We start from the raw sequence: 22,024 nt of genomic DNA, 5'->3' as shown, positions 1-22,024 counted from the left end.
CAAAGTATGTTTAGCCAAGATACTAAATCCCAACTTGACCTCAGTGCATTTATGAAAAGAAAAGTGTTTGGATGAATGAGACTTGCAGTTAGAAAGTACTTTGACTGATCTAATAGTTAAATAGTTCTGTGTAAGTAGCAAATAACAAAATAGGTAGTATGTAATGAAAGTATTAAAACATATTTCAGACTGGGGAAAAATAAAGCGGAACATGTAATTTACTGTTGTAAGTAATGAGGAAATTACTCATGTTTTGCCAATGAAATCAAATTGGTTAGCCCACATTCGGCACAAGGAGGCTTTGGTGTTTCCTAAATCTTTCCCTTGATAGGAAATCAAATATTTGAACTATAAAACTGTATAAGCATCAAGAAATAAAAACACGACATACACAAAACTGCTTGGAAGTTTCATTTTGCTGACGTCGACGTGAGAGTCGCCGCATTGCACTTCCAAACTACAACTCCCAAAGTGCACTTCGAAGCGTGACCGCCTTCTTTGAACCGGAAATGCAACAGCATCACCGGTCTGGAAATCGCTCCGTCTGTTTATGTTTTGTGGGAGACGTTTTGATTTTTATCTGTTTTAACCGCTCGAGTGCTATCAAGCTAAAAAAACCGCCAGACGGTTAGATTCTTATTAAAAGACTCACAACGAAATAAAAGTAAGCTTTTTACAGTTTTATCAGCACTGAATTCAAAGTAGACCATGTAGGATAAAATACGTAACTCAGTAAAGTGCTCTGCAGCTAGCCTCGCTAGCTAGCGTTTTCCCCCGGTTAAGTTTAAATATGTTATTTTTGTTAGGGGTTTACACATGTAAGCTACATCACTTGTTATATTAAATTACTATGTTTTCTGTTGGTGCATTTTACTCTAAATATCGTCATGTATTGGGAGGTACAGCTATCTGTGCTAACTTAGGCCGATATCGGCTAGCTAGCGAGGCCTGTGGTTGTTACACTTGTTTGAGTGAGCGTAGATGCACACTTTGATGTAGTTTAATGAACTCTAAATATTTCCTCTGACCTTGTCGATTCATTACTGACATTTTGACCCACACCAGCTGGCCCCTCCACTGCCTGTCACAATGCCCGCCCTGCTTGAGAGACCCAAGCTGTCCAACGCGATGGCCAGAGCTCTCCACAAACACATAATGAGGGAAAGAGAGCGCAAGAGACAAGGTGCTTTCTCATTTTGTGTGTGTGTATGTGTGTATGCGCTTTAAAAAGTATTTTAGCCCTAGTGTGTCACATCTGACACCTTTAAGGATCCTTGTAGAAATAAGCAAGCACTGTTAAGACGCTGAGCTGTGTTTGGATAGGTAATACTCCTGGTCACAATTAAATATCAGCCAACCAGAGTATGAATTGTTTTTAGCATTTAGTCAATAAAACAAATTAACTTTTCATGTTCATTCTTTGTAATTCTGTAAAATTTGACTAAGATCTGCCTGCCTCATTTAGATTCAAGTCCTATGTTTATGCATATATTCTTCGAATAATCTATCCATCCATGATTGTGATTTTTTTTGTGTAATAATACACTCACCTGCTGGTTTGTTAGGCACAAATTTATAATCATCCAGTGCATTTACCATATCGACATGGTCAAGACGACCCACTGAAGTTCAAATTGAGCATCAGAATGAGGAAAAAATGTGATTTAAATGACTTTGCTAAAACAATTTTACAACCAAGGTGCCACTGAATGGACAACACGTCAAACCATGAAGCAGATGGGTTAAAGCAGCACAGGGCACTGCTCCTATCAGCTAAGAACAGGAAACTGAAGCTACAGTTTGCACAGGCTCACCAACATTTTGCAACAGAAGACTGACAAAACCCCCCCAGACATTTGCTGATCTGACGAGTGTCAGTTTCTACTGCAATATTCAGATGGTAGGCTCACCTTTAGGTGTAAACGGCATAAGAGTATGATTCCATCCTGCTTTGTATCAATGGTGCAATAATATGGTGATTTTTCTCTTTGCACACGGTGGACCTCTTAGTACAAAATCAGAGTCGTCAGCCTGAGTATTGATTGATTGATTGATTGAATCTTTATTTTGAACATGTTGAAAAAGTATAAAAAAAAAATAGAATTAAAAGAGACAAATGAACAAAGCAAACAAAAGGAAAACGAGCAACCACAACTCCAAATAACGTCCATGTTCAAAAAGGAGCAGGAAGAAGCATAAGCTTATTTAATCCCACCCCTTTTCCACTATCTAGTATCAATAGACTACAGAAATACCTCCTTGTAATTACATTATATGTTATGTGTAATTTTTTTTTTTTTTTTTTTTAATATATACACATATATGTTTCTATCTATCCATACCTACGTATATACACACATACGCACATATACACATTTTCAATAACCCCATTAACACCTGAAGGATACACAACCTACAATTTTATATATATTTAATATATATATATATATACACATACATACATATACATATATACATATATACATATACACATATATACATATACATATACATATACCCATACCAACAAACCCGTGCATGTGCACACACATGAAAATATTAGACAAGAACACCCTATCAAATCTCTACCTTTTCCCTGTACCCTGTAAAAACCATATCCTTAAACCGCTTTTTAAACTGCGCCATGCTTGGACATTGCTTCATATCTTTACTTAGTCTGTTCCACAGCTTCACTCCACACACAGAGATGCAAAAACTTTTTAATGTTGTACGGATACGAGGATGTTTTAACTTTAATTCCCCCCTCAAATTGTATCCCCGTTCCCTTTTAGAAAACATTTTTAGAATATTGTCAGGAAGCAGGTTATTTATTGCTTTATATATAATTTGTGCTGTGAGAAAATGAACCAGATCTGTGAATTTTAGAATTTTTGATTTTAAGAATAGTGGATTTGTATGATCTCTGTAACCAGTTTTATAGATTATCCTTATGGCCCTTTTTTGTAATATAAAGATTGATGATAGCGAACATTTGTAAGTATTGCCCCAAACCTCTGCACAGTAATTCAAATACGGTGCAATCAGGGAACAATAGAGAATGTGGAGTGATTTGTGGTCCAGAATGTGTTTTACTTTACTCAAGATTGAGACACTTCTTGAAATTTTGTTATGTATATGATTTATATGAGACTTCCAGTTTAATTTATCATCTATAATCACACCAAGAAACTTATGTTCAAGTACTCTTTCAATTTCCACACCATCTACATGAATCTGCACATGTGCATTTCTAAGGGAATTCCCAAATAAGATAATTTTAGTTTTACTTAGATTTAGCGATAGTTTGTTCCTGTTAAACCATTTTTTAATCTTGCACATTTCTGAAGTAATTGTATCCAGCAGCTCCTTTAGATTCCCCCCAGAACAAAAAATATTTGTGTCATCTGCAAATAATACTAATTTTAATATATCAGATGCCTTACAAATATCATTTATATAAATAATAAATAATTTTGGACCCAGTACAGAGCCTTGTGGAACACCACAAGCAATGTCCAAGCATGATGAGGAATGGACACCCAGCTTCACAAATTGTTTCCGGTCACTTAAATAATTTTTCACCCATTGCAGTACAACCCCCCTAATCCCATACCGTTCCAGTTTATTAATTAATATGTCATGATTGATTGTGTCGAATGCTTTCTTGAGATCCAGAAATACTCCAGCTGCATACTGTTTCTGATCTATAGCATTCGTAATCTCCTCAATTGATTCGATTAATGCCAGAGATGTTGATCTTTTTGATCTGAATCCATATTGACTGTCAGAGAGTAATTTATATTTATCTAAGAATTTGTCTAATCGTTTATTAAACAGGTTTTCTAGGATTTTGGAGAATTGTGGTAGTAAAGAAACAGGCCTGTAATTTGTGAAGTGGCGTCTATCCCCGGTTTTATACAGCGGCACAACTTTAGCTATTTTCATTTTGTTTGGCACTTTTCCCGTCTGAAATGATAAGTTGCAAATATATGTTAGAGGTCCTACAATTCCTTCAATGACCTTCTTGACGATTTTCATGTCAATATCATTACAATCAGTAGATGTTTTATATTTACACATGTGTACAATGTCAATTATTTCTTTTTCCTCCACTGATGTGAGGAACATTGAGTTAGGGTTCCTATCAATCAGGTTTTCACTACATTCTACTGATGGCAGTGACTCAGGAATTTGTTCTGCCAGTTTTGGTCCAATATTTACAAAATAATGATTAAAGCTGTTGACCTTATCAGCAGTGTTTTCCATAATATTGCCATTATCGATAAAGTATTGTGGATAACTTTGTTGTCCATAATTATTTTTAATGATACCGTTTAAAATATCCCATATTCCTTTCATATTATGTTTATTGTTGTTCAATATTTTACTATAATACTCCTTTCTACATACACGTATAATATTGGTCAACTTATTTTTGTATTTTTTATATTTATTTTCAGCATCTTTTGTTCTTTGTTTTAGGTATTCCCTATAGAGTGTATTTTTCTTTTTACATGCATTTTGTAAACCCTTAGTGAGCCATGGTCTATCTGAATATTTGTGCTTTCTGTTGTATTTTATTGTTGGACAGTTTTTATCGTACAACTCCATGAATATTCTTAAAAATATGCCATATGCAATATCAATATCAGCTTCTTTGTACACATTGTCCCAGTCCTGATTTAATAGATCGTTCTTAAATGCAGTCATAGTTTCTTCTGTCCTTACACGTCTGTATCTCAGTTGTTCTTCATGCTGATTTTTCTTATAATTAGTGTCATAAACTGCAAAAACTGGTAGGTGATCACTGATGTCATTAATTAATATTCCGCTCACAATGTTGTTTTCCATATTGTTAGTGAAAATATTGTCAAGTAAGGTGGCACAATGTGGTGTAATTCTGCTAGGCCTGGTTATTTTAGGATGTAAACTCAAACTGTACATAGTGTTTAGGAATTCGTCGGTCATTTTATGCTTTTTTGGATTCAACAGGTCAATATTAAAATCACCACAGATAAACATAACTTTTTGATTTGTTTTAGAGAATATTTCCTCTATGAAGTCATTAAATACTTGAATACTAGAGCCAGGTGTTCTATATATACAGCTAATTATTACATTTTTTTCATTTTCCTTATAAATTTCAATTGTTATACATTCTAGTAAATTATCAATTACAGTTGTCATACTTTCTACCACCTTGTAGTTTAGGTTTTTATCCACATACACAGCTACTCCCCCTCCACTCTTGTTCCTTCTATTTACAAAATTCACTTCATATCCCTCCAGTCCAAAGTCCATTCCTTTCTCCGCATTGATCCATGTTTCAGAAATGGCAATAATTCCAAATGGATTTGTCAACTCATTTAGATATTCCTTTATATTGTTGAAGTTGGCATACAGACTTCTGCTATTAAAATGGATTATTGATAATTTATTTTCCGTGTTGATGGTGTGCTTAAACTGTTCATCAGTGAAGTAGCAGCAGTTACAGCTGATGTTGTAGAAGAAATTATTTTCCGGGTCTATATCCTTTTCTAAGTCTAGAACATTATGGTCTGTGTATCGAAATGTTCTCAGTTCCAGATTATCATAAAGAGAATTCCAATGAGTCATGTTGATATTGTTGCCGGATGCAGATGAAGTTCTTTTGGACTGTGCCATGTGTTGTGTTGTGTGTCACGTCACATGTGTATTCATACCTCCAGAGTAAGTTGACCTCAGTATTTGTCCAGCTCTTCCATATTTCTGATGACCAACACTTTGGCTTGTTCCGGTGTTCCATTGAGTTTAATGAATACTTTGCAGTTGGTGGTCCATGTATTTTGAATTTTTCCCTGTTTCTTCAAGTAACGTGCTTTCCTGGCAATGTCCGCATTTCTTTTTATCAGATGTTCGTTCATGAAGACATCGGATCCTTTCAGTTTCCTTCCTTGTTTTAACAGTGCTGTTTTCTGTTTTCTGTTTGCAAATCTCACAATGATGGCTGGTTTGTTACTGTCATTTTTTCGGGGTAGAGGGTGGCAAGCCTCAATGTTGTTATAATCCACTTCCACACCTTTGGACCGTAGAAAGGTAACCACTTGATGCTCCGTGGAGTTGACATCTTCCTCTCCTGGCCCTCCTACATTGTCAGTGGCGACCGCCCGGGCGTATGACCGGGGTTTGATGCGAAGCCCCGTGATGATAACATCGTTCATCCGGGTGTACTGCTCCAAATCCGCCACTCTGTTCTCCAGGTACGCCAGCCGCCGATCCTTCTCGGCGTTCTGGATGCGGAGAGCCTTAACTTCCTCGACCAGGTCCAGGATGGCTTTCTGCTGCAGTTTGACAGTAGAAATCTCCTCTGTCATAAACTCCAGCGACTTCTTAATATCGTCTCCTTCCTCGGCTGACAGAACTTTTTTCGGGCCCATGCTGAGAGACGCTCTCGTAGCTTTGCCGTGACGACCGGCTAGCTACTTCCCAGAATCCTTTGCGGTGGGAGAAGTGTAAGGTCATTCATATTCTCAGCAAACCGTTCTTCTCTTTTCCTGAGGGCTTATCAGTTCTCCTTTAGTTTCACTTTGATCTTGAGCGAGGAAACTGAAGCGATTTTCTTGTATTGTTCATGAACATGTGTGTTTGCATGTCTCAAACCTCAAATCAAATTGAAACTGATTTCTTGAACATGACAGTGAGTTCACTGTAGTTAAACTACATCCACAGTCACCAGATCTTAATTTAATAGAGCACCTTGGGATGCGGTGGAACAAGAGATTCACATCATGAATGTGCAGCAGGTGTGTGATGTGCCATGTTAACATGGACCATTTCTGAGGAACGTTTACAGCACATCGTTGAATATGTCCAGTGAAGAATTAAGACAGTTTTAAAAGAATAAAGGGGTTCAACCCTATAATAGCAAAATGTACCCAAAAAATTTCCTGCTGAGTGTATATGTTATAGCTGTCTGCCTGCAACCTATTCTTTGGTCATAGATCTAAAAGGCAATCAAAAAAAAGTAGCTACACTATACTCACCTTAATAAATAAACTTTTTTCAGAGGAGGAAGAGGTGGACAAAATGATGGAGCAGAAGATGAAGGAAGAGGAAGAGAGGAAGAGGACAAAAGAGATAGAGGAGAGGATGTCCTTGGAGGAAACGAAAGAACAGGTTTGAAATGTGACATTTCAGCTAGTCTGTGCTCCCAGCTTTATACAAAACAAAGTCTGTGTGTTCTTACACCATGATTTCCTCAAATAAACATCAGGTGATGAAGATGGGGGAAAAACTTCAGGGACTACAAGAAGAGAAACATCAGCTCTTTTTACAGCTCAAGAAAGTTCTCCACGAAGAGGAGAAAAGACGAAGAAAAGAGCAGAGGTATATATATATATATATATATACTTCACTTAGTTTGTTGTTTTGTCAAAGGATTGTTAATTGTCGGTTAAGCTTTTTGGTCTCCCTCTTTAGTGATATTACAACTTTGACATCAGCGAGCTACCAGCAGAGTCTGCCCATGCACCCAGGACAGCACCTCCTCGGCATTCAAGGTGAGAAAAGTTCCAGGTTCTGCGCGTTGCCAGAGTCGTCATTGTTTTTCATATAGTGACATTCTCCTTTTCTCTCCTTCAGGCAATCCAGTCAGCCACAGCAGACCTGGCCCACTGCTCGGAGAAAGGAGCAAACAGCTGTTCCCAGCTGCTGTCCTCCCTGTGAGTAAAAGGAGTGTTCCAGTTAAAGAATTTATAAAATATAATACAATCTATATAATATGCTTCTTACAGTGTTTACATGTGCACGTCGTCCTCTTTTAGGCACGTCATTATCAGACGCCTGGCTTCAGCTCAGGCTCCGCAGAGCACGGCCAGTTCAGCGGAGGTCAGGGGGTCCATGAGCCCTACGGAGTGGCTCAGGCTCAGCATCCTTCCAGCTACGCCCCTGGACCCTCAGTGCCAGTCAGTTTCGCAAGCAGCTCTCAGATCAGAGGTAAGATGAGATAAGATTTCTTTGCTGTCAGTGTGTACAGTGGTACAGTAAACATTTGGGTAATGTGTCACAGTGACATGACTTACATATTTTATCATATACACGATAAAAAAAACTGTATAAGACAGGAAGAAACAGGAAACGAGGGAGTTAAATAACATGCAGTGCCATAGGGCACCAGGTCAAAAATGATTACAAAAAAATAATAATAAACACAGATGGATTGATGGATGGTGATGTGCATCACAAACATGCGTTATACACTAGTTGTAATTGTGTAAGAGGTCATTTTGTCCTTTAATGTTCAAACAATGTTCTCTAGTGGCACAGTGAACACACAAAGAAATGAACTATCAGCATCATGTGTGCGATTCCTCCGTCTTTACTTGGATTTCAGGAGTTGACATAGAAATCAATCTGAGCCGGTTGTAGGCTGCTGTGTCAGGCTGGGCTTCTTGAAATATAGTTGGGCAGTCGAGACGGAGGGCATAGCCTCTATTCAAAGGCTAAGGAAGGCATTCTAGTAGTTTTAAGGCGATATCCTTATCAGAGTCTTGACAGTAATAAGCGTGATACACATAAATATAGCTAAAGTTAAACTAATATATGTAATTGTTTGAGTCCATATATGGTTCAGAGAACATTATGTGTGTGAGTGTGTGACCTCAGGTAAGCAGTGGATCATGTATGTGTGTGTCTGTGTGTGGTCTGAGTGATCAAGCTTCATTCTGGGCCTGCGTCAGAGCCCTGTGGATGTTTGAATTTGAAAAGAAAGGGGCGACTGTCCAACCAATCAGAAGTTAGAAACAGTGCTGGTATTTTAATATGTGTTCATTGGCGTAAAGAGAAATGCTTTTGATGAGCAAGATGCATGTTTTAGTAGGCTGAGCCCATCTCAGCCCACAGGTGCCGCCAGTCTTTGCTGATTTTCATTGACATAGACGTGTACATCGTGTTTATACAAATCAACTATGAAATCATTTCTCGCACAGTTTGAAACTCTCCTCTCAAACAGTCTAAGCGCAAAACTGACAGTCCAGCCGACAGCTTTCGTTTGATCAAAGCGCCCTGATTTCAGCCGAAAAATAAAATCCCCCACTGAGTGCGAAGTCATTTTTCTTTAAGCTTGTATTTTTCAAGTGTGGATGCACCGTGGAGTTGGCGGCATGCTATTTAGATGCTGCCGTGGCGTCAGTAATGTCAGAAACCCGCTGATTGATCATTAAAACAATCAGATCACAGTGAGATGTATTGATTGTAATGACTTTGCCTTTTTCCCCACAGGCGCATCTGCATTTCAAGCAATGCAGTACCTCCCTCACCAGCAGGCTGGTTACCCTGTTCACTTCACCTCCCAGCAAGGTGGGTTTCACTGCTGTAAATTATACCTATGTCTAATTCCACGATCTACATAAAATTCAGAGGAGTTGTAAAGTAACCTGACCATCTTCTGCAGGATACATCCCTGGAGCAGGAATACCCCTGCAGAAGCAGCTGGAACATGCTAACCAACAGTCGGGCTTTACTGACGCAGTAAGACCGTTTCAGCTTTAGATGCTGCGAAGCAGAAACAGCAGATGTTGCTGGAATATTAGACAAACACAAAAATAAACTCTGTGATATGTGATCATCTAAATAATAGACGTTATCCATTAGCTGACCACAGTTTTCCTTCCGTCATGTCAGAGTGGTTTGAGGCCCATGCACCCCCCAGCCATGCATCCTTCCACCCCAGGTCTGCTGCCCACATCATCGATGGCGGTCCAGATCCCTACTGCAAAGGTGAACCCTCAAAACACACACACCATTTGTTTTTAATTCTGTGTTATGTGGTCAAGTAACTTGTATATTGCTTGTAATTCTTGTAAATATATTCAGTATAAGTAAAGTCTGAGCTGCTACAGTGTGTTTATGTTCATTAATGTTCTGCTTCTTGTCTGTCTTGTGATCATGGTTCCTCTTTCCTTCCCCAGGCTCCGTTTCAGAGCTCTCCCCAGAGCGCTCCCCGTCATAGCTTCCTGCCCCACAGCCAAAGCGGGCAGAGGTTTTACCACCACGGCAAGTAGATGATCAAACTCACCGGTGCTCAGATTTCAGAAGTCCACTCAAGATTCTGCCGATCCTGTTGGCGCTTAAATAGCTTTCTTTTTTTTCTTTTTTTGTAAGTAGGTTGGATTATGCCTTATGATCTGTTTTATTCCTTGTATAGTTGTTTTTTTTTTTTTTTTTAGCTTTGTTTTAATGTTGTTAATAAGCTACTAAGCAGCTCTTCAACATATGTGCTCTGAGCTTCAGACTCATATTTTACTTCAATTAATGTTGTTATTTTACTTGCACTGTGAAGCCATCATCGAGGTGCTTATGTGCGTTTAACTGTTAGTAACACTGATAAAAGCCAGACTACGCGGTCCAGAGCCGGTCCTTCATATCCACAGTGACACCAGGGGCGTGTCCAGTGTGTCTGGAGTTCCTTTGCTCACTATCGAGTAGCAGGAAGTGGAAGAGAACGTGTACAGTATTTGGATTTAATTGATGTTTCTGATTTGTCTCTCTCTCACACACACAAACACACACATTGATGAACACTACTACAGATTAACTGAAAGATTGTTTCAATGTGTTACCAGAAAGTAAGAGAGCCATTTTCTGCCTCAAGTTTTTCCCATCATCCCTCACAGCTTCAATCAGGTTTAGGTCTGGTTTAAATTTTTTAAGCTTTTGCTTAAATGTTGTTAAATAAACAATAAGCAACAGCCAGCAGTTTGTGTCGTCTTTATTTGTTTTGGCCAAGAAGACATTCTGCACAGTTTGGACTGGCTGCATGAACACAAAGTAAGGACACCAAACCGCCACGACTCGTCCGCCTCCGAATCACTGCTCACAGTTTGAGAGTACGACAAATAATACTCCAAACAGTGAAGCGAAACGTTTTGGCCAGCGGACTTTAAAAAAGAAAAAAGAATTTCTCCTTGAAGAGGATTGGTTTCTTGTCTCTCTTTGACACGTCTCTTTAAACTTTTAGACAAAAACACGCTGAACCTTGGTGTGCCATGTCGGTAAAAACCCAAACTAATGATGATATGACGGCAGGAGGGGGCGGGGCTTGTAGGGGCCCAGTGCTGAAATGGTGACATACAGAAATACAAAATCGAGGCATGTATTTACTCCTGTATGGTACACGCTCAGCAAGCCTCAACAGAACAATGCAGGTGTGGAGTTGAAGCCCTTTATAAATTGGGGACAAATAATAATAGTCGTGACTTTAACAGCTTGTAAGTAGCTACTCAATCATACACCACCTCCATCTTTTGTGAGACCTACCACTACGCCTGGACACGTGTATGTACATGGAGTATGTTTTGTTTTTTTTAACTGTTTGACATTTCCAATGATTTATTAACTAATTGAACCTGAAGCAGGGACAGACAACTGAGAGGGAGAGAGTATGAAAAACAAAGAGGGAGAATAACTGACGAGGCAATATCCCCTCCTTTCCCCAGGTCCAGTGCATCTCGATTACCCCTGAAACAGAATTGGAAGAAGGGAGGGAGGAATGAGAAGAAAGGAAAGGAGAAGTCAGGAAGGAAGATGCTTAAGAAAAATAAATATATATATATCTGTCCTTAGAGATGTACTTTAATGAGATGGTTTAACTGGCCTCTGCAGAGGAAACATTGCACAGATAACAGTGACTTTATTCTACAGCCCACAGTGTGGAGGCGAATTACAGGAAAGAAAGTGCATAAACAGGTTACAATTACAACAGGGCTGCGAGCTGCTTCTTAAAGAAACACAGGAAGTAACAGGCTGTAAAATAAAGTGTAACCCACAGGAAAAAAGATAAACACTGATCAAATATTACAATATTAACTTTCAGCTTTTCATTTATATTTATACATAAGAATGATACACATGCTCTTAATAGTGTTACTGTGAAACACAAGTTTGACAAACTTGTATATGTTTTCCTCGGGTTTGTGGTGTTTTCTAGCCATCTAGATGGTTCTGGCATGAGTTGCCCAGTCCTGGCTGTAGAGATAACCTGAATGTGATGATCATAGTGCCAAAATAATGTATTTATATAACCAAGAAGTAAAGTATCTGAACAGAAATTATGACCTGGCTGTGAGTAAAAAAAAAGTCCGCAAGCCTCGACGTGAGCAGTTTAATGTAGGGACTATTTTCTTTCTGAGGTTTCCATTTGAATCCTGCGACCCACGAAGCATGCTGTGTTTGCAGTCAAACCTGATCACGGTGTGACGACAACATGCTGATGTTTCCACGAAGAATGGAGTTCCCTTATTTCAAAGCAAGAATGCAGATCATATTACTGCGGTGAAGCTTAGTGTCTGCTTTGTTTTTTGCTACAAGGTGGCCGTGTAGACACCGCTACACGAAGTCTACCCACGCACACAGATAATTATTATTCATTTTATTTTAATATCAACACTTTTATATCAGTTACATTTCTCTACAAGTACATTCTGTCTTGTTTATTGGTGAACTTCGCTTGGCTGGACTGTTAAAACTGATACCGATACTTGGTGTTTTAAAAATCCGATATTTCAATATATCGACCAATTTTTTTTTTTTTTTATTTCACACACACGAAACATGTTGTGGTGTTTGTAGCTTTTAGTTTATCAATGTAGTTTTTTTTTTTTTAAAGTTTATTGACTTGTTTACGCTTTGCCCAACTCTGCTCGAATCAGCTGCTTGTACTATGCTGCATCCCAAACATTGAGTGTTTGCGAGTTCCACAGTGCCCTCTGCTGGACAAACTTTGCAGCATCAACATTCGCAACATGGTTGTAGAGTGTTTCTCCCATCTCTGTTTTACTTTTACTGATAGCAATATAACTAATAATGGCTGATAAAATACCAGCATATCACCATAATATCAATAAATCAGTCAGCCTGTAGTTGCGAGCACCGCTTTTGTGCTGTCCCAGTGTTAGCATTAAAAACCCTGTGATGTAATTGCCTCATTGTTTTATCTGTTAGCTCAGCAGGAAAATAAATCAACCACTGAGTGAGAAATCAGGAGTTCAATTTGTCCTCAGTGTGTCAAAATGTTGACAAGGAAAGAAAGAATGGAGATAGCTTATTAGCCAATTATTAATAACTGCATCAACACAAGAAGAAACCTGCCAGTCATGCATTGCTTTATAGATTTTACAAGCTGTAGTTGCCTAGGTAACATAAGGTATTTATTACCAGGATATATGTCAACCAACAGTATCCTGTAGCTCAACAGCTTGCTATGACAAGCTAGCAGTGGGCAACTTCTGACAGCTAAGCCAGGAGGATCTGTGTTTACAAGGGGCCATTAGTTCGAGCCTCTCGCCTCAGGTACAACCACATGTCCTTCTGCACAGCACGGTTGTAGTTCGAGAGAAACAAAATAGTTCCTACACGAAACTGCTCACAGCAAGGTAATACGATTTTTCTGTTCTTTTTTTTTTCTTTCCATCAATGGTGTGTGTTAGGGGACGTAACACAGTGTCATGGATGGGGCATTTAGTTCCACTGTACGATATTTCCAAAACCGGCCAACTCATGCTTAAACAGTCTAGATTCATAAACAGCACTACCGATGGAAACACATATTTGATTTGGGGGTGAACTGTTTCTTTAAAGGGTTAGGCAAATCCACCAGGTCACCCTGCTGTGCAACCACCACCTTATACAGTATTAAATTTGAAAAAAATTTGCAGAATTTGTAACATTTTGTCATCTGACATCACTAATATATCCAGTCCAAACAAGTATATACACAAAAACACGCATTCATATTTAAAAACATGGATATTTCCAGTATAGTGCATATTCGTAATTGTAAATAATTGTAAATAAGGTCATATTTATTTATTTTCAATAATAGCAAAGGCCAAATCTGTACAGCAAACCTCGGGTCTTGATGTCCAGAGTTGCCTTCCCCTTGCTCCACTCATGTACAACATCTGTGCGTGACTTCACACACACATTGCACTAGCATGGCACATGCTGGTGGTGCGTGGTGTAATGACCGAACTCACGCACATACATAATTTTACATGAGACACACTCACAAGCGCAGACACACACACACACTTGTCTTCAGGCAGGCTGGGGTCAGGGCGGCGGTTGCGGGAGGAGTTAAGAGAACAGCTGCGTGCTGCCACAGCCGCAGCTCTGCATTTACCTGCATGGGCTTATTTCCCCAAGGCTTTGATGCCAATCGCAGCTTCTTCATCCATTGCATTTAGAACGGTGATCTGAAAGAGCAGAAGTTCTTATGTAAAGTGCGATCATTTAAATTCGCAACGAGGCAGCCGTGGAAGCTGTCCGGTATCAGGCGCGGGAGAAAAAGGCAACAGTGCTCACCAGGATCTCCTCTCCGGCTTCATGCTTGCTCTCTATCTCCTTTCCCAGGTCTCCCTCTGGGATCTTCAGGTCCTCTCTCACCTCTCCACTGTCCTGGAGCAGGGACAGGTAGCCATCCTGGATCCCGATCAGCTGATAGAGGACAACAACAAAAAAAACAGTGAAAAAAAGAGACAGAAGACTCTAAATGAATTAGGATCTTTAATCACAGCGAGACTTTATCATCTTCATCTTTCTGTTCCTTAATTAATTAACTGTAGTTTTGTTGTTAGTTTGTAAGCTTGAGTGTACTGCTGCACACAACATGGTTTAATCCAGCATATCTGATCAACAGCGGCAGCACTCGATACTCTCTCTGCTCTCTGCACAAATATGATGTAACCTAGTTTCCATCGGTACGCGATGGGTTTGAGGTAAAAAAAAAAAGAAGGTTTAAGTCTACATTTGAGGAATCATTAGAACATGACAAATGTTTATTTTACTTTTACATTATCTATAATTTTCCTCTTCCTTGACTCTATAGAGAAACACCTGACTCTGATATATGCTCTCCTGTATTCATCTTCACCTGGTGCTGAGCATGGCTGCTGGATACTGAATATCTAAAATTACAACTCAAATGTCTTTTTGACCACCGATAAAATAACACAGAACAAATAAATGAACTAAACAAACCACAGCTAGTCAGGGTGCGAGTAAAAGCTGATTGACTGCCCATCCTGAGCACTGGGAGAGACTGAGCCGAAACTGTAAAGCTGCTGCTGCAGAACCACAACAACATCCTGAAAGATGCTAAATAGCTCCATAGTGCATACAAGACATTATTCAGTGCATTGTGCAAGAAAGTTTTCACAGGACTATGTAGCCCAGCGGCGCAATCGTCACTGCACTCTTACTACTTCCATAAGGAATTAAGAGGGTAACAAGCATCAGATGCTGATAATGAAATGCACTTGATTAACTGATCGTCAGCAAGTTTGAGAGCTTCTATAAAAGCAGACGTTTTCACAATTTGCAGATTTAGAGCATTTAGGTGTGTGGTAACACAAAACCACAGCCGTCTCAGGAGTGCACATCCTGGGAAATTTAGCCAATAGTCAGCACTAAAGTCAAACGTGAGGACATCCGTCTGACAGCTACAGCTAACCTGGGTCATACAGCACAACAACGATCCTCAGCATTTAAATCTACAACAGAATGAGTGAAAAAGAAAATAACTTAGGTCAAAGTTCACATCAAAACTTGACTGAAATACTGGAGGCTCACAAATCTGAAAGAACTGAAGGAATGTTTTATAGAAGAGAAAATTCCTCTGCAGTGATGTGAAAGACTAATAAAATCGTACAGACGAGCTGTTTCTACAAGCTATTGAATCACAGGGTGCACTTCAGGGAGTACTGGGAAAACTTCCTGTGTTGCAGGTGGATACCCAGATTAAACACGGCCAAAGTTTAAGTAAGGAGGTCAATATAAGGACAAGTAATCCATGTGAGCCACTGGATCACATGCTTTTCAAACCTTCTGTTTGCGAGTCACAGCCAATCAGAAAAGAAGATTTTTTAAATGAGAGAGGCACTAAAACGACACCGTAGGAGGGTATAAGATGAAAAGGGATTAATGTAAACTCTCAGGAATGCAAAGCTACTACAGCAGAATCCAAGAATTAAAATGTTTTTGTGGAAATGAGCTTAACGGGTTTTAATTTTTGGAGGATTTCAAAGTCACCTATTCTAAACTGGGTCTTTCCCCCAGTCCACACTTTGGCTTGTCACAGCAGGTAAAGCAAAAGTGTTACTGTTAACATTATTGATGGCCTGGTTCTATTTTTAGACACCGGGAGGTCACGACTGTATCAGTGAAACCCTGAAACTGAAACAACTACAGCAAATTCTGCCTCTTCTCTCTTCGATACATCCATGCGGCGCCTTCTTGCTTTCAAATGCGCGGCTGCGTAACAAAGCCGCAGGGTTCTGTTTTCCTTCCGTGCGCTCATGAAAGATTAACAGGATATTAAAAGACGTCATTAACGGCAGCATCTCCTCTTTCCTTCTCCGCGTCCACGTCTTGCAAATCTTCCCTCCTCCTTTTCTCGGGAAGCAATTGCTACCTAACTGCCGACTGTCCTCGAGCAGAAAATCTTGTGCTTATTAAACAGCGACACGCATATTTGTGGTTATTGCTGTGCTGTCAAAGGCGGGGACGTTGATTTTCTGGTGATGACAAATAACGCATTCCTAATGATCACATCAAAGCTTTCACAGAGGCGAGGAGAAGGAAAGGCTCGATTTCTAATGTCACACGAACGTTAACTCAGCGTGACAGAGACGTCTTATCAAAGACGTCGCTTTGAGCGACTTCATTGTGGGAGCTGCAGAATTACTCCTACCAGCATGGGAGCCGCAGCATCTGTGTCTCACCTGGTAATCCATTCGCTTGATGTTGGGGACGTCCATGTTGTGAGTGGAGGGACAAATATCTTCATACTTCTTACCAGAGAATATGTCGATGCCAACCAAGTGCACCTGCGCACAAAAACACACACAGGATGAACAATCTCCTTTCTAATGGGCGTGCAAAGAGAGCACTTCAGCTACCTGCTATCCTCTAAAAGGCATGATTTGCTAGAAATAATATTTCCAAGTTTAGTACATGTAATTTTCCAAGTACTTGAAGAGTTGAAAGCTACAACCCTGATGAGGCACAATGTTTTTGAACAGGCTGAAAGCGTCAGTTCATATGCATTAATATTAGTGACCGTGACCTCGCAGTGCTAATTCACCGACTCTCGTCGCTAATTCTCCCTCAGCTGAAGCTCCAATGAAACTTCTTTCAGAACTGCGCTTATACTGTGTCCAGATTGGAGAAGACCTTTTTTTATTACAGTCATTATTCTTATTTTGCGGATAGATGTGTCCCGGCATGAAGATCCCCTGTGTAATTCTGTACATCAGGAATTTACCGACCTTGGCGTGGCCGTGCTTGCCAGTCTTGGAGGTGGACATCTCAACAATCTTGCAGGGTCGGCCTTTCAGGACAACAAAGCCGTTTTTGCGCAGGGCAGAACACTGCATGGGGTAGGTGGAGGATGCCCCAGCATCACCAGTCTGGAAATCCAGCTCTGCATCTGCCATGCCTGCTGCAGAGGCCAAAGAAAGGAGAGTAAGGAGGTGTGTGTACTTAGCATTTCAGCTAAAACTGAATCTAGTTTTAATCTTTACCAGCTTAACCGGTCCTACCAACACTAACAGCTAGAAGCGGGCGGACTGGTCCAAGTATCGGTGCTGGTATCGGTGTCAGATCGATACAAGGATGACAGGATCAATAGTTTGTTTCTGTCTGTAGTGTTTGTGTGAATTGTGGTTTTTTTTTGTTTGTGTGTTTGTTTTTTGGAGTGTGTGTGGTGGGGTATACTTCAAACATGATTATGAATAATGCCTGAATCTTTTTGTGCTGACTGTCATGTCTATTTTATTTGAGCCTATAGCGCATTTAAACAACGGAAGTTGACCCAAAGTGCAAAATGCGTACCCGAATAAAGAAATACTGATCATTTACGCACAATTTCTTACGTTTAACTCACGAATCCGAACATTTTAACTTTGGGAAATCTTTTTGTGCGTACAAATGTCTAAAACTACTCCTCTCGCATTTGAAATCCATAAGTAAATCAAAGAGGCGTCTCCGTAGGGTGACTTATTAAACCCGCTTGTTGTGAAGCAAAATAAAAAATGTTTCGGTAAGTCTGTGTGCTCACTCCGCAGTGTACTGCGGCCTAGAGCTCACAGGACGTGCCACGGCCCGTCGGCTGCAACGTCGCTGTACCCCCCGTATTCATGCGCACTGGCGGCTGCACTCTGGCCGAGGCCCTCCAGATGAAGGCGGACAGCCCGCATTTTATGACCCTTAAACCCTCCGCACCATTAAGGAAAGCTTCTGCATCACAGTGGCGCCGGGAGCCCACACGCCCACAGACGTGGAAATTTGACTGAATGTTGTGCCTGTACCTCACAGTAATGACTAAGCTAATACCATGGCTACAGCAGCAGTCCGAGGAGATGATGCCTGCGAGTTTTTCGCAAAGTTTGTGCGCTGACTGTGAGAGTTCACAGAGGCGGTGGCAGAGTCTGCTCTCATTGACAATTTCAGCAGTGCCTTTTTTTAGGATTTGAAGAGCAAAATAAATTATAATGATAATGGCGAAACGGCTATGTTTCGCTCTCCCCCCCTCCAAACAAGAAACAGGGAGGAAAGCGTCAGTGTAACCAGACTGTAGCAGGATGTGATGGGTTAGCAGAGGGTGTGCTGGAGCTCTGGGTAATTAGGCTGCTGCTGGCAGCCTGAGGTTGGGGTTAAAGGGACTATAACAGGGCTTCGGACGGACATGTGCACAGGATAACTGAACTGCTCAGGCGCAAACACGCCCCGTCTATAGGATGTTTTGATTAGGAACTCACCCTAGTGATAATGGGTCTCCTCTCCTGTGTCACTTGTCAGCCTTTCTCCCCTTATTCCTCCTCCTCCTCCTCTTTTGCCTCTCAGTGTCCGTGCTAACCGGTCGTCTGGCCCGAAGCCTGTTTCCTCCTTGGTGGCTCGTTTGCGATGTCCCCAAATGTCTCTCTTTTTTTCCTCCAAACAAACAAACAAACAAAAAGCTATTCGCTACCTCCTTTATTCCGCTTTCATTCCGGGTCTTTTAGCACACCTGTCCTGTCCCAGAGAGCAGTTTACCTCGTAAAGAGGTACACCGCCGCTAAACTCAGCCGCCTGGCCCAAAAGAATCAGAGCCCTAAACCCCGCTATGTATGTGCTGGCTGTACCCTGCACTCCACCTTCTCCGTCTCTTCCCTCATCCAGCTCCCCACCACTGTCAGGGCATGGGGAAAAAAGAAGTCTAAACTGCCCGCTTCCCTTTGGAACTATCAAAATAAAATCCCCATCCATGTTATTGCGTCTTTATTGCGCAGTTGTAACCGCTTTTCCAGGGTTTTAAAAATAAAATACAGCCTGAAGTTTTTTTTTTATGTGATTCTAATGTTTGCAGATGGAGAGAGGGCAAAGGGAGGGCTCGTTATCCAGTAACGTTAGCTAGCACTGGTTAATTAGTTACATGCAGTTAGAATAGAGTGTATACTGCAGTGTAGCTACAGTGTAGCACATTCAATGCAATGTCTACAGTATTTATGGCAATACAATGACATTTCACATCACTGCATGAGCAAGCCTTCTTGATAGGAAAAATATATAATAATAATAATAATAATAATAATAATAATAATAATAATAAATAAGACAGGGTACACTTTAAAACTAGATCTGTTAGAGATCTACTGTGGGCTCACTGTAAATGTACTGTCTGATGTGCAGAAGTCTAAAGCCACCCCTCATTTCTTTATATTTTGCTTCCAGTGAGCCACACTCTTTGAACACACCTTAAAAGTGGTCTTGAGCAAAAGTTCTCCCGACTCTCTGAAGGTCTTTTCTCTTTGGACATTGGATGCTTTTTCATTCATTTTCAGAGGAGTGCTTTTGTTCTTGTTGTTAACCCACTTCACACTGACCTAATCATTCAGGCATAAAAAGTCACCCAACAGACAACTTAGCAAAGATTGTATCTTTAGGGACTTTGTTACAAGCAGCCTGTAGCAAAAACAGAATTTATTTTTAGCTCCACAAAATCGATGTGTTCTTAAAAAATGGAGGAAAATGAACAAGTGGAGGACAAAAGAAGAAATGGGCTGGAAAAAAACCGTCTCCCACAAGTGACAGTACTTATATGTGCTGTATTACCCTGTATATTTGTATGCGTTTCAATAAATCACTCCAACTATTCCCCATTTGTCTAGCCAAAATACAAAGAAATGAGGGGTTGCACAAGACGTCTAAGCAGCACTGTGTATACTGCTACAGATACACAATCACACAGAATAACATGACACTGATTTTCATAGAGTGTGAATTGACCAGATTTTGAACCTTTTTTTTTTTTAAATTTTCTGCTTCTCAATAAAACACGAAAGCTGTCTGTGCCCCAGTACTACAATACTACAATTCAATACTACAAATAACATAACTGCTCGTTAAAACGCAAAACCACGTCTCCTTTCATTATTACAATAACATGCTTTTATACTAAAGGGGAAGTTTTGACTTTTCCGGTCTTTCTCTGGCTAATTTATAGCGGCTTGATGCTACTTTTATACCAATGTCCACGAAACCTCGACAATTGGATGTATTCTGCGCATGCGTGGCTTTTCTAGCGCAGCGTGCATTCAGTCCTGCTCTTATTTACCTTGCCCGGTGGGGTGTAGTTCGTAAACGCTACGACCAATGTGTGTACCAAGAATTTTACAGCAGTTTTCAGAGTGCAATTTTTTTTTCCAATAGCAGAAATTATTCCTTAAAACTACCATCTGTTAAATTCCTGTTCCAGAGCTACAGTGCGTTCAGTAGAGCCCACCAGATACACTGTCCAGAAAGTGCTGGCCATCCTGCCAGTGTGCCTCTCTGCATCCTGCAATTCCCTCTGTTACTAATTATTACTCTTCTCATTAGCGTCTTTTCTCTGTCCAGAGACCCATGGCATCTGCGTATCCAGCGAACTATCTCGTTGAACTTGGCAGTTCTTGGAGCTGCTGGGTTAAATTTAGTGCTGTGAAATTAGAGTCCTATGACCTATGAGGGCTGCAGTTAAAGGTATACTGCAGCTTAACCCCCAAATTAAAAGGCTCTTATTGTTGCCCCTTTTTAACTTCATGGAAAGTCACAGCAACCTACACATCAAGGCAACAGTCCTCAAACGGGGAAAATACATGTATGGGTAAAAAAATGACTATTGAACCCCTGAAGAGAGCTCATCCACCAATCAATTACAATTTTAAAGTTGATCCTTGGCCAGGTTTTATTTGGTAGAGGTGGGTGGATTGATCCAAATATTGAGAGCATCGATACCAATGCTGATGTTGGTGCTTGAGCAATACTGGCACGATATGATCAATAGTTTGTTTCTCTAATCTAAGTTCAGTATGTAGCCCACAGAACATTGCTCTGTGAAAAATCCCTGAACCTTTTTATGTTCACTGTCACATCTATTTTATTTATAGCACACTTAAACAACAGAAGCTGACCCAAGGCGCACATTTACATTCCAGGTCTCCAGGTCCAGGAATATTATATTGTCTGGTGCACAGACTATCTATGTTGGCTTATTTTTTTTAAACATGGATACATAACTGGACAAACATTTATACCAGGTCATGTAATACACAGGCATTTAAATGAATGAAAAACACTTAAGACTCTTTATTGTCATTGTGCAAGCATAACAATATTACACGTATACTGCCTCACATAGCGCACAAATTTAAATAACAGATAAATATACTAACCAAAAATGGTACAAAAGAAGTGTATATATAAGGAGTGCATACATATATATGCATTTATCAAGATCTGCTCCTTTTTCATAATAAAAAGTGAAACCTGAATGAATACTTTCAGCCTGGTTTACTGTCGCCTTCATTGACAAAAATGAAGACAAGGCTTCGTTAAAACACAGAGAGACAGCGCTGAGTGGAACATTACCTATAGTCATGCAATTTGTTTTTAAACAGATGACTGGAGTTATGATGTACTTTTTAAAAAAATGCTGTGATAATTTACAACAGTCCCTGGCTTGCCGAAGATA

At 40.2% G+C, this 22,024-nt stretch overlaps 2 protein-coding genes across 4 annotated transcripts; one reads left to right on the top strand and one right to left on the bottom strand.

Moving 5' to 3' along the window:
• Positions 1 to 510: 510 nt before the first annotated feature.
• Positions 511 to 10,731, top strand: gps2 (G protein pathway suppressor 2). Its single transcript, XM_085451284.1, has 11 exons — positions 511 to 664; positions 1,066 to 1,183; positions 7,046 to 7,155; positions 7,253 to 7,365; positions 7,459 to 7,538; positions 7,621 to 7,700; positions 7,803 to 7,974; positions 9,259 to 9,336; positions 9,431 to 9,507; positions 9,661 to 9,756; positions 9,948 to 10,731. The coding sequence occupies exons 2-11, from the start codon at positions 1,090 to 1,092 to the stop codon at positions 10,038 to 10,040; spliced, it is 993 nt and encodes a 330-aa protein (XP_085307410.1). The 5' UTR covers positions 511 to 664; positions 1,066 to 1,089; the 3' UTR covers positions 10,041 to 10,731.
• LOC146714931 (eukaryotic translation initiation factor 5A-1) lies at positions 10,184 to 20,942 on the bottom strand. Of its 3 annotated transcripts, XM_085451302.1 has the most exons (7): positions 20,630 to 20,942; positions 18,795 to 18,966; positions 17,304 to 17,476; positions 16,758 to 16,862; positions 14,341 to 14,472; positions 14,159 to 14,231; positions 10,184 to 11,496 (listed from the first exon to the last, which is right to left on the bottom strand). In XM_085451302.1, the coding sequence occupies exons 3-6, from the start codon at positions 17,469 to 17,471 to the stop codon at positions 14,169 to 14,171; spliced, it is 468 nt and encodes a 155-aa protein (XP_085307428.1). In that variant the 5' UTR covers positions 17,472 to 17,476; positions 18,795 to 18,966; positions 20,630 to 20,942; the 3' UTR covers positions 10,184 to 11,496; positions 14,159 to 14,168. The 3 variants fall into 3 exon arrangements, with proteins under 3 accessions (XP_085307428.1, XP_085307429.1, XP_085307427.1); XM_085451303.1 differs by lacking the exon at positions 20,630 to 20,942 and having other exon boundaries at positions 17,304 to 17,473; positions 18,795 to 19,238; XM_085451301.1 differs by lacking the exon at positions 20,630 to 20,942 and having other exon boundaries at positions 18,795 to 19,237.
• Positions 20,943 to 22,024: the final 1,082 nt, after the last annotated feature.

Source organism: Copadichromis virginalis, linkage group LG3, assembly GCF_057382275.1.
Source record: "Copadichromis virginalis isolate Kocher_CV1m ecotype Utaka linkage group LG3, C_Virginalis_male_GT1.1, whole genome shotgun sequence".
Taxonomy (NCBI): Eukaryota; Metazoa; Chordata; class Actinopteri; order Cichliformes; family Cichlidae; genus Copadichromis; species Copadichromis virginalis.
Note: the sequence above shows the minus strand (reverse complement) of the source record. Positions and strands in the feature narration are given on the sequence as shown.